We start from the raw sequence: 12,959 nt of genomic DNA, 5'->3' as shown, positions 1-12,959 counted from the left end.
TCTAGTGAAGGTGCAACTGAGGCTGGAGGAAGGTGTTTGTTTGTTTATTGGAGTGGTTCTTTATTTTGTTTTGGTGGAAATGTACTAATACTGACTTAAAGAAACACAGACTAAAGCCAGGCTTCCAGAGCCAGTATTTTCCTGGCAGACTTCAGCATTCCGCTCGCTCTTCCAGTCCTCTTGCACTTGCTCAGGCATTAGTTCAAATGGACAAACTCAACTTCTGTTCACTTCTCACCTCCCAGCTGCATAGTCCTAATTAAAGAATGAGTTAAAGAGTTCATTCACTTTCAGGTAGACTCCATCCTCAAGAAAGTACGACTGCTGCATAAAAATTGTCTACGAAAGCCTAGCAGAACACTGTCTTAATTTGCACTACTTCATTTAACAGAGAACAGCCACTCCCAAGATAAACATCACTTGGTAAGTTAAGGGACAACTTAATCTCCTACATTAGCATTACTAGAGAGAAATACCACTGGTTTTACCACACTGGTATTTTGAATTGAAACAAGTTACATCTATTTTCAGTAAAGGGGAAAAACAACGCCACTACTCATTCCAACAGCTTCAACTTTCACTGGTATTTCTGACAGTACTTGATGAACTCAGACAAGAAGATAATGGGAACAGTCCATCAACTTCCATGGTACACCTAAAACTACACAAACATCAAATTAAGATGTCAGTCTCAGGTGCAAACCTTACATCTGTTAGTTTCTTTCAAGTAATTTCACAAATACTGCAAAATGTTAATTTATCACTGATCTAGCTTCAGGGCAATGCCCATACATTCCAACATGAGAATTACCTCCACACAGTGTAATGAACTGATGATGAAAAGGCATCAAAATCATGAAAGACTAAATTTCATCTGTTCATAATGGAGTTTTCTTTTTTTCTTTCACTGCCTTTACACTCATCCTTGGCAAACCCTTTCGTATGCGTAGCAGCTACTGCTGTCATCTCCAGAAACCATATCAGCCTCTGTCTAACAAAGGAAGAGCAAATAGTGAAAATGCACAACTGGGACCCACAACTGAAGGAAGATGAGGAAAGTGTTTGAGATAAAAGCAGAAGAAAAAGGGTGTTCTTGTCATGTCTGCTTTTATCTTGTCAAAATGAAAACTCCATCTTTAGAACAAGATAGCAAATGGCTAAGAACCACTTGTTTACTAGTTATCTCAGTTCATAAAAAAGGGAAATTTGGAATCTCACTGTTTTATTTAACAAACTAAGCCCATCTTCCAAACGAGAATGTGGAAGGTAATTCAGCAGAAATCATATGCTGGAAAACACAAGAAATGTTGTTCCTGCTCCTAAAATGGGCCAGCGTCAAAACAGAAATTTCATACTCCAAATCATGATCTGCATCATCTCCTGTCTTCTACCTCTTAAAGGAAATCTAGAATAGTTTTTAAGCTTTTCAGGGGAGAGCCTTGGAGGTGGAAGGGTTGACTCAAATTAGGCTTTTTTGTTTCTCTCCTCACAATCCTGAAGATCGTGTTTGCTGATTTTTAAGACAAACAACTTCCAGACTTTTTCCCAGCTCAGTTTAGACTCATAGCTTGGGCTATGAGTGATATTCAAAACAAACTCAGATGCCCCAAAATGAAACTCAGACAGGAAAAGCAATATGATGAAAAGTGGGGGGTCATGGGAAAGATATCAGTCCCTTGCTCCTCCATCCTGTTTTCACAAGGCAAAAATTAAGATACTTTAAGAGAAAAAATAAAACACAATTCGACCATGAGACTTGCAAAACCTCCTTTGAACTCACCCTGCTCCTCTAACGCATGTATCACACAACGTAAGCAGCTGCTGAATGACAAGCACTGCTCACTTATCTCCAATTCAACTTTGCTTCCAGGATCTTTGCCTCAATTCCAGAGGGAACCCAATCAAGACACCTACTGACCTGGATTGAAATCACATAAACTTCGTGCCAGAGGAATCTAAAGGAGACTGACAGACCAAATGCCAGCAGCCAGGTGGAACTGCATTAGGTCTTGAACACCATTTACTCCCCTTACCAGCTCAAGGACAAAAGCTCAGACTTTCTAAGCAAAGTCCTGGATCCCATCCTTGCTGCCACAGACAAGTTCCAGGAAGTAAAAAATCTTAATATCTGTGAACATGTTCCAACACCTTATTTAACAGTTTTCTAAAAATATGAATATCCAATGTGCTTAATATCTTGCAGGTTGAAGTTGGTACATAAGAAATCTGTTCAGTTTTTCTGTCTCAACGCTTCCATATGGAAAGGAGCTGTATAGGTGAACATAAGAGTTTTATTAATAAAGCTGCTTCAAATGTAGATGTAGGCAGACAACTTTTCCTTCTCCTCTCCCCCCCGGCTACCTCCAGGCCTTACATCATTCTTGTTTCCAGTTTTCACAGCTCATACTCTAAAACCCCCATATTAACTTTCTGGCACGCTTATTCAAGCACCAATCTCCTTAACCATATGGTTCTAGTCCTGCAGATTGTCTCTCCCCCATTTTACCTCTCCTCCCACAGGGTTTCACAGAAACAGACAGTGCTATACAAAACTTGTAAAAGTACATGTCATTTTAAATGTTCAACACCGATCTTCTCAATGAAGTTTCTACAGAAGTCAGTTCAATTAAAATCAAGAACAGAAAACACTGAAAGTTTCATCTCTTTTCAGCTTTTGACAATCACAAATTTCAGCGGAAGTTTTCTTTAAAAAAGCTGAAGTGGACAAGTCCAAAAATGCATACAAAAGTTTTCCCAAACTTCTAAGCATGAATAAGAAGTTTTCCCATACAGTCTTAAAACAAGTGTATGCACTAAGCATTAATTTTCTACTTCCTGAGGAAGTCTACAGCACAAGCTTTTTGTATTTTCCCACTTAATTCTAGCATATGGCCACTGTCCAACATGTAAGTTCTCATACAATACTAAAATACAGAAGAGATTAACATCCACCGTATTTCAGGGGACTTTTCTATTTAATCTTAAAATATTTTTTTTTAATTTAATATTGCTTGGAAGGCATTCATCAAAGGAAAAAGTACACAATGCAGAAACCTAACAATGATATTTTGATTGAGTTTTCAAATCAATCCAGAACTATTTGAGTACTGCAGAGGTTACTCCACTTAAGCAAGCATTTCCAAGGAACTAGTTACAATGCTGTAAATAAGTCAGCTCCCTCCTCTGCCAAAAACTGCGGACTAAACTATTAGAAACGCGTAGAATGGGTTGGCCAGGAGAGCCCTACTTCTGGAGGACACCACTTAGATCACGTTTCTTCACATTGATGCAATTAAGAGGTTTTGGGCTAATGAGAACCATCGAGCGAAAAAAAACTGGCACACATACATCTCATTTCTGTCTTTAACAAGGTTAATACTAAAGAGGAAATGAGTCTACTGGTGTAGTTCCAGCAGTCACATCTTTCAGAAGAGACATAGTTACTGTTGCCTACTAATTTCCAATTGATTGTGATCAAGACTTTACTGAATTTGGTTAAGCTGGTTCAGATCAGTGTAAAACAGTGTTCAGAACAAAGGCACTAATACAAACTTATTCTACTTTATGTCAATGCAATCCTTGCACCAGCGAGATCAACGGTATAAATGCAGTTGCTTTCAGGAGTACACTCCTGATTTTTCTCCCTCCCTGCAGCTCAGGGTCAGGTCCTACTTGGCAGCCACGTTTCCAGGACCACGACCGAGACCCTGGAGGACGCTGGCTGATCTCCATGTCCTCAGGAACTCCCACAGACAAACGCAAGTAGTATCAGAATTGCACTTTTGGGCTCCAGCCCCGCTAAGCTTCGTGTTGGGTGCTCAGATATTTTTCTTGGATCCAGCCCAAATTTCCATGGAGGACCCACTCTAATAGACAGATGAGGCTGATCATTCCTTGCATAACAAGGAGGTGCCTCCAGCAGATGGGGTTACACACAAGCCCAAGAGCAGGCTGTGCAGCCTGCAGATTTAATTAGAAGTGTTGTTAAACAGATACGACTGCAAGTACAGTTCTGTGCCTCACCTCATAAGCGCACGCTGGAAGATACCTCATGAGACAGGATTCTGCAAAAATCTGTCAGCAGCATTTCCACTGCCAGACAGAGGCACAAGAAACAGATTGCCAGGTAAAAAAAAAAATAAAAAAATAAAAAAAAAAATCCACTTCATCCCTCTTTTTCCTCTCTGTGAGATTTATTCTCTGACGAGCAGATACAGACGTCTCTGCAAAGACCTGCATTTTTAGGAACAGACACTTAGCTGTTAGCAAAGCTCCATTAAAGTCAATGGATCTTCCCAAATTAGTGTTTTTAATAGCCTATAATAACTTGATAGTAATACAGACTTGCGGAGCAAACTCTCAGACCTCCACATGCAGGAAATACCTTCATAAAATCAAGGCAATCATAAAATAAATGGGAATGCCTGTCAATAAAGTCCAGTTTTGAGAGTTCCATGCATTTATTTTTCAGTTTTCACATTGTTTTTCAGGGCTGTAAACATTCACTGCACCTACTTAACAATAGTATATGTTCTAGAAAGGTAAACAGTTTGTAAGGCTTTTCTAACAAAAAGCAAATTGCCAGGACTGTTTGTTTTAAGCACTTCTGCCATGCAGAAGCAGTAATCCATGTATATTAATTCAGCAGCATGTGCTGTTCTACACTGTTCTAATTTTAATAGCCCTGCATTTTAGAAAGGAAAAAACTTCATCCTCTTCCAGAATACAGGTCACCTTAATTTTCATATGCAAATTTCTCCAGTATTTCCTAGTCTGCTTTTGGAAACATACAACCTTTAGCCTTTTCTTGGATCTTTTGTAAAAACATGCACTTAAACTTTGGAAGGCTACTTCTATGTTTGTGAGAGCTAAAGTTGCTTTACAGCTCGAATTCTTGCATCTTCAGCATGAAACTATGAGGCAGACAACCTGAACTAGCATGTTGTAAACAGACAGGGAACAGAAAGAGTTTCAATTCTATAGAGAAGTTTGCTGAAGCAGAAAGCATCACAATCGTTACACTTCTTTTGCTTTATAATGAAAAAGTAAGTATGCAGACAATTGTATGTTCAATTTTTACCATAATTCATTCCTTATTTCAACCTGGATTTATATTGGATTATGGTGTAGACATCTCATATCAGAAGTCTTCCAGAATAAAGACATTGAGTTTTATTAGCAAGATAAAGATTGCTCCAGCATTAGGAAATTTGTGACAGAGGGAAGAGCATGTGAGCACCGATTACTGTAGATGGCTCCATGTCTATTTTTAAGCCTTAAAAATTTAAAAGATGCCATCTATCCTTACTGTTGGATTTTTCCTGGAAGGTTGTTCAGCAACACAGCCTCCTCACTTTGCCTCTGCAGGGCTTTGATCCGCCCTGTACCACAGCAGGTCAAGCATCACAGTACACAGAATGAAGTTCCCATTTTAATATACCTGTTTTATTAATGACTTTAAAAGTTATTCCATCTGAGAAATGGGGATACAATGGAAATACCTGCACACAAGCCAGACGTGTTCACAGCAGACAAAGCTTGGGAGAACGAGAGCAGTCATATTTGCATCCTCGACAGTTACGCTCAGAAAGGTTTGCTACCCTTCCTGGAAAGCAGCAACGCGTAAGCCACCACAGTCAAACCCTCCGTTGGGAAGAACACACCCAGTCTACAAGCAATCCAGAGAATGCTTTGGAAGCCAGTGTTTTCTACATAATTAAGTATTGCGCAGAGACAAACCAGACTCTGCAAGGCTTTACATAGCTGTGAATAACTCCTCAATAGAGACATCTCTGCTCACCACCAGCACATCTCAGCTAGTTCTTTAAGGCACTTCTGTTTCAGCCCTACTTTGCTTTTAGCTGCAGACAGCTCGAGGCAGTTGCTGCTCATCGAAGAGATTGTTTCCCTCTGACACTAACAGTACTTCAATTAATGCAACAAGACACTCCAAGCGTGTTAGTGGCGTACCAGAAACTAGGGGCTGAGCGCTAACCCCATGGCATCTTGCTCCAGCAGTGTCCCATACATCAAGAGAAAGGACAGGCCAGATGCCTGCGAACTCCAAGGGGTCTTCCAAGGGGAAAAGCATCGTCTTCAAAGCCCTGCACAGGAGGGCAATCAGCACCCTCCTGATGCTTCACCATCAGCACTCCCAGTACTGCTCCCTGTAGAGTGAAGAACAGGCTTCAGGAATATCATCTGCCTTCACTTTGAGGCTCCGATGCCTTCTTCTACTTGCACCTCAACAATGGCAGCAGAGGAGATCCTCATGGAGCACAGAAGCTGCTCTAATCCTCACTCAAATTGCAACACAGCTTCCAGCAAACCCAAGTTCAGGTGCGGATGCGGGAAGGGTTAGCTAAGCCTAAACAACAGGGAGCTCGATAAAAGCATTAGACTGCAACCAAGACGTGCGGCTGGGAGCCTCCCACCCCAGAAGGAGAGGTGGATTGGCTGCACCTTGAAGAACATCAAGCACCTCTTCCCTTTTAAAGCTCTTCAGGCTCACCAAGGGCCCTCTATTTCCTGACTTGATTTTTAATCGTTACTTGAACATGCAGTTAAGCCAATCCAATGTACAATGAAGGTCCAAGTGTCTTCATATGCTAATCTTAAAACCAACACACAATAACTAGGCTTTGCACTAAGGAGAGGAAAAATCTCCACAATATATTCCCCCTGAGAAAGGTCTCATCTGTATCCCAGAACAAGCCATTATTTTAAAATAATCATAAGCACAAAAGAAGTCTTTTTTGGTACAGAGTCCAAAAAATTCCTCCTGTTTCACGTATAGGTATAAAGCACTTGATGAGATGAAAGGTGATTGCAAGCAAACACATTTGACACAACAGAGCATCTTCTTTCCAAAAACACAGGTCCAGTGGTCACCGGTGGCCACTGACAGAAGCTCTGCTTGCAGACCAAAGCTGATCTTTTTCGTTGTTTTAAGAAACTCTGGCCAGTTGTGCTTTCACGCTGTCAGCAGTTTCCTAGCACATAACCTCCTCTGTGTCACTGCTAATGATATAACAGAGGGGCACCATTGGCTGAGGGAATTTCTTTCCATCCTTATAGGGAGAAAAAATATCGGGAAGAGTGTGCTTTCTCCTGAATATATTTCCTCTGCAGAAGAGGCATGTGATACAAATGTTGCTATGGAAACTATTCTATTAAATAATATTAAATTAAATTTACATATTTAAAGTGCACAAAAACAGTCCAGGTACAAAACTAATTAGCTTAAAGTCAATCTTGAAGTTACAAAGCAGAGCCTACCAGAATTGCCATTTTCCTTTCAAAAGAGGTTTGGTTTTGAGCAAGCTGCTTATCTGCACCCCTTTCTTTCTGAATGTAGCACCTGCACCCCTCTTATTCAGAAAACTCATTTCTTGAGATAATTTGTAGATACAAGCCCTGCTCCTGGTTCCCTTGGTGATGGAATTACCATAGTATTACAGAGAAAAACCCAGGAGCTGAATTCAGTCTGAAAAGACAATGCACTGATTACAGCTGTGCCACCACAATATAGGAAAGTATTTTAATAACTCCCACTTACATCTCACCACACACAGAGTACTGAAATCCTTCTCAATTAAACAGGAGTCCTACACGAGGCTGGAGTAGGCTTGTCCTTCCTAATGTTTTCATGGGAAAGTACTTTCAAAGTCAGTATTTTGAGGTCTAAAGCATTTTTTCCCCTTTCCAGCTCCAGCTGCTGGGTGTCCAGTAGCCCTTCCCAATGCAGCCACCAGAAAACAAGCTGTTTACACCACTCCTCCCCCTCTGAAGAAGCCAAGCTCCCGTTAGCCACCAAGTAAAACTTAATTCAAGCCCTTCCTATGGGCAGGTGGGAGCCCCAGGTGCTCAGCCAGCTTCAGTAGCAGCCATGCACACACACACCTGCAGCAGGGAGGAACAGAAGAAGAAAGGACATGTTTTAGCTGGAGCTGTCTGCTCAGAAGTGGGCACTGCCAGTTGCACTGCGGCTGCAAGCAACACAAGCTTGTCCTGCATTTAAAGAACTTGGGTTCATCGTAATTACCTGGTTTTACTTTGGTGCTGTAAATCAGAACACTGTGCTTTTAAGCAGCTTAGAGAAAATGCAAGTTACAGGAAGAAATCTGCAGCCCTGTTTCAACCATCCATCCTTAAGTAGCGAGCCAAGACTGTAAATTGGAAAGTGCAAAGAAAGAAAAGCATCACCACTGATGAAAATACATATTTCCAAATAAACAGAGCAGGGAGATTTGAACAGGTCACCTCTCCCTCAAAGCTCAGGCCTCCATCAACAGACCTGAATCAGGGACAGCCAGATCACAGCAGCTGCTACCGTCCTCCTCATGTTCTCCACATCACCAGAGAGCCATCGGGACAGCACACCAGAGCCAAGGGCAGCTTAGGGCAACAAAGTCAGGGCTCTGCATTTTAACAAATCAATAGCCATGGGAACTGTCTGGGACTTTGCTTGGACCTCCTCACAAGAACGCTTTCCACCACCCCTTTCACATTTCCCAGCCACTGATAACGATACAGGCCTTTGGAATGAGAAAGGATGAGATCAAATAAAGAATCTTTTCAAAGAAAACATTTAACGTGGATCCAATGTCGTTCTCCATTTTTTCCTTTGTTTTTGCATTCAACTCTCAAATGCACTTCTACTAAGAGGGCATGGAACACTTCCTCATCAGCACCACCCTCAGAGTGTTTTGGAAAGCCTTATAAAGGAAAGTCAGAAACAGTAACAGAATTTAAACCTATTTCAGAGACAGATACACCTTATTCACATGCCCATTAGGTTTCACTCTTATGGTATGGGAAAATGAGATGAAGTTTAATCTTACTCTTCATTTAAGCTAGAGCAAACTGGATACTAATATATATTCAGTACTGGAAGGATAGTTACAATACACTAATTCAGTCAAATTTACTACAGGTTCTCTCACAATCTCGTTATCTCCATCTGTTAAAGAATCAGACAGTTCTCAAAGAATGAGCTATGCCTGCAAGTCCAAGTACAAGGAAAACAGCCTGCTGGAATACTTTAGAATGCTTTCTGATTTCCAAAAAGTCAGGGAGAGGCAAGTTACCAAAACTGCAGAGAAGCCATTGAACATGGATACAGCAAGAGAATGAAGCTAGAACTGTAATGAGCCAACAAAAGCTTTCAGATGACCGTGCACCCCCTATAATAAAACTCAATGCAGGATTCATGCTATGAACAATTCAGAATTGCCAAGCCATTAGTTCTTAGTAAATACAATAAATGAGTTACTTTCCTGTCCCGAGAGGCAGATATATCAATTAAAGCATTTTATATAGACTAAGACTCCCTCCAGCCCGTGTCCTCCTTTTGATAGGAGGTGTGGAACACACAAGTCCCATTACAGGAGCAGCTGCCCAGGGGACCAGGCAGCAGCAGCCCAGGAACTGTAGGAAGAGACGCAAGATGCTGCCAGAGAGCATCAGCCACACCAGGTGCCGTAGGGAACCGACACACAACTATTCCATATCTAGTCCATACAACAGAAACTAGGAAAAAAACATCTTTAAAATAAGTTTTAAACTAAATAAGGAGCTAAAGGGGCCTTTGGGGGTTTTAGTTTTGTGCAACTTGTCTTCACCCAACCCACCCCAGACCTCAACGCCCCGATTTGCAGCAGCCCCGTCCCAGAACCCCAGGGGTGCAGCAGCTGCTCAGCCCTCACCCCTGCACCCCAGACCCTCAGGCACCTTCCTCCCAGCCACCCTCTTCCTCGCCCACGGTCAGAGGCAGCTCCAGCCCGAACTTGGCTGCCCGGGGAGCTCAGCATGAAGGGCAGAGCAGAGGAGGAGGCAGCGCAGCCCTTCCCAGCAGCATCCCCAGGAGAAAGCCATGCACGTATATATCCACATACACATAAATATAACATATGTATATATAAACACGCGTCTTCAGGTGCCTTTATGCCACTCCTCCTCCCCACATTCATTTTGTTCCATGCCTCAGTTTGCAAAAAGAGGACAAAGGGGGGGGGAATAAAAGGAAACCCGAGGGCAGGTGCCCCAGGAAAGGGACCAGAGCTCACCCCCAGCCTCCTGCTCCGGATGCGCACGTATCCCTGCTTGACGATGTCGTTGAAATTGGAGGCCATCCTTCCCCGGGACAGCTGGAGGCGGCCGGCACAGCTCAGCCAGCCCGCATGGCAGCGGCAGCACCAACCTCCGCAGCCGCGCCCCGCTCCGCACCGCCCCGCTTAGCCCCGCACCGCCCCACTCGGACCCGCCCCGCACCGCTCAGCCCCTCTCAGCCCCGCACCGCCCCGATCGGGCCCGCCCCGCACCGCTCAGCCCCGCCCCGGCCCGCTCCTGCATCCCTTCCCACCCCGCAGCATCCCTGCCCGGGATGCCCGCACTCAGCATCCCTCTCCCGCATCCCCGGGCAGCGGCCCCCGCTGACCCAAGGCAGTTCGGAGGAGGGGGTCCCCGCTCCCAAAAGTCGGTTCGGAGGAGCAGGACGCTCAGAGGTCCCCCCGGTGCCCTGCAGCTGGCAGGGAAGCTGCGCTAAAGGCTGCACAAAGGTTTTATGCCTCCCCGCGTGGCACCGAGCGGCTTCCACCCGCTGCGGGCGGCTCTGCTGGGAATAATCAAACCTGCCCAGTCGTGCCAAGGCGGTGAGGTGCTCGGCTGAGGTTTTCCCCAGGAAAGTGGGTTTCCCAGCAAGGCTTTCAGGTGCCTGCGAGCCTGCCAAGTGGCGCAGCTCCAGGCTCTCGGTGGGTAACCCGAGCTGTGCCCTGCGGGCGCCCCGTGTCGTGGAAATGTCACACGGGCACATGCGGCATTTTCCAGGCGATGCGCGGTTGCGGGGATGACCTTGCCTGGCACTGGGCCCCGGGGTTGCCTTCTGCGTCCCCCCGAGTTCTCCTTTTCCAAGAACACGTAAATATTGCCAAGCACACATGGAGCCCAGGAGAGGGGGGTCCAGCGGCTCCCGCTTGCTCCATAGGGGTTACCTCGAAGTGGAACGCTATAAATACTGTGTCCTGGAAAGAGAGACTGTTCATCTCCTCGTAACATCTTTTAATAGCATTGCAAATAGAGGCAGTCTGAGGAGGTCAGCCAGATAGATGACTTTGACTTTGGGAATTATCGTGCCGTGGAAATTGCAGATGGGGCAGCAAGGAGAAGGGCAGAGCAGAGAATCACCCAGGAGCATAAAAGGGATGGCACAGAACCACAGAATCACCAGGTTGGAAGAGACCCACCGGATCATCGAGTCCAACCATTCCCATCAATCACTAAACCATGTCCCTCAGCACCTCGTCCACTCGTCCCTTAAACCCCTCCCTCACTGCTCTGCCAAGTGCAGGGTGATGTGGAAGCGATGCCTATGTTTATTTACTTGTTCTATGACTACAAAACTCACCTATGATAAACCTGTCCCCTTTCTGTTTTAAATATGTACTGCTTTCATTTTAGGAGCAGCCAAAATGATGGTGGTTGCTCTGCTGTGGTGACAGCGTGGGGCTTTCAGTTCCTGCTTGAAGAGGTGATTACGCTTTGCAAGGCTTTAGGAAATATTAATTGATGGAGTGAATTACAGAGATAGAGTGTAAGACTCTCTAGCTGAAGGGCTAATTCACATAGGATGAAGGAGACAAGTTTGCAGTCTTTGCCTCAGAGTCTACTTTATTATTTTGCACTTCTCTCTCCTTTTTACTGAGCTCTTCTACAGAATGCATGAAATAGAACTGCTTCAGCTAGAAACAACTTCCACACCCATGCACCAAAATACTCCAGAAATTAGATTATTCTGAGTCTGTTTCCTAGGATAATATGCCCGTAAAACAACACAGAAGTGGCATAACACAAAGCACAGGTAACACACTGCAAAAATTCCAAGTAATGTATTTTTGTTAAATATATTATACAGATCCAAGAATACTGTTAATACCACTTCCATAGTACCATTCGCTAGATTTCATTGCTGGTCAAAAGCCAGAAAAGTTAAAACATCCAGCCTGCTTCATCTTGTGTAGAACTGTGCATTCAGCATGGAAGCATATTTCACAATCTCAAGCGTCAGAAAAATATTAATGGTAGAAACATCAGATATATTCTAAACCCAGGGGGGAAAAGAAAAAGAAAAAAAAAGAAAAGAAAAAAATGAGAGAGTGCCTGTTTTGGTTTCAGAGACATTTGCAGCAGGAAACAAATTACAGAGCCACTTCAGATGTCTTTTGAACAAGTTTAGACGTTTCTTCTAATCCCTTCCAGTACCTGTACTGCTGATTTCATTAGCCACTAGCATATTCTTGCAGGTAAACACATTCCTATGAGCTTTGCTAAGTAAAGGTGGATTTAAGCCTGTGCTTATTCTTTGATGAATTAGGATATTAGTGTCCACTTACGTTTTTACTTTGAACAACATAAATCCCTTACACATGCTATGGTTCAAAGAGAAAATGCATTTTAATCCCCATGTGTGCAATATGTTCCAAGAAGGTGCCAGAAAATCTCATTGTTCAGGATTTGAACCCAATACTATCCCTAGAAAAAAACCTGTTTACCAGGTTTTCAATACTGATGCAAATGTGTGCTCTCATTGTTTTGACAGGAGGTCTTCTTTCATTTCCCTAGGGGTCTATTGACCATTTGCACTCCCCATAAGGAAACGCGACACATGTTTAGCTATATTCAAACTGTATAAAACCTTTTTTTAATAAGCTTTCATTGAAATGCAAATTCTTTTCCCTTTAATGACGATGTTATTGCTATTTTTTCTTGTGAAGATAAGAGTCAAGGGTCACTTTGAAGTACTAGCCTGTTGTTAATAATTTAAGTAGATTATTGTTATATTCTAATCTCATAATAACTATCATTGAATTGCCCTACAGTGAGCTCGCTTGCTTTCGGGGCTCTGGAAACAGAAATCACAGTTATGCATTTTAACTGAAAATGAAGGTATTACTTAGATTTTT

At 43.4% G+C, this 12,959-nt stretch overlaps 1 protein-coding gene across 4 annotated transcripts in view; it reads right to left on the bottom strand.

Moving 5' to 3' along the window:
- DOK5 (docking protein 5) overlaps nt 1-10,220 on the bottom strand; it is a 38,222-nt gene extending 28,002 nt beyond the window's left edge. For all 4 annotated transcript variants that reach the window (XM_069871491.1, XM_069871493.1, XM_069871492.1 and 1 more), the window contains exon 1: nt 10,068-10,220. In XM_069871491.1, the coding sequence (XP_069727592.1) occupies nt 10,068-10,133 (66 nt within the window). In that variant the 5' untranslated portion in view covers nt 10,134-10,220. The remainder of the gene's footprint in view (nt 1-10,067) is intronic.
- Nucleotides 10,221-12,959: the final 2,739 nt, after the last annotated feature.

Source organism: Phaenicophaeus curvirostris, chromosome 18 (assembly GCF_032191515.1).
Source record: "Phaenicophaeus curvirostris isolate KB17595 chromosome 18, BPBGC_Pcur_1.0, whole genome shotgun sequence".
NCBI classification, from domain to species: domain Eukaryota; kingdom Metazoa; phylum Chordata; class Aves; order Cuculiformes; family Cuculidae; genus Phaenicophaeus; species Phaenicophaeus curvirostris.
The sequence above is the reverse complement of the archived record's forward strand: the minus strand, read 5'-3'. Positions and strand labels throughout refer to the sequence as shown.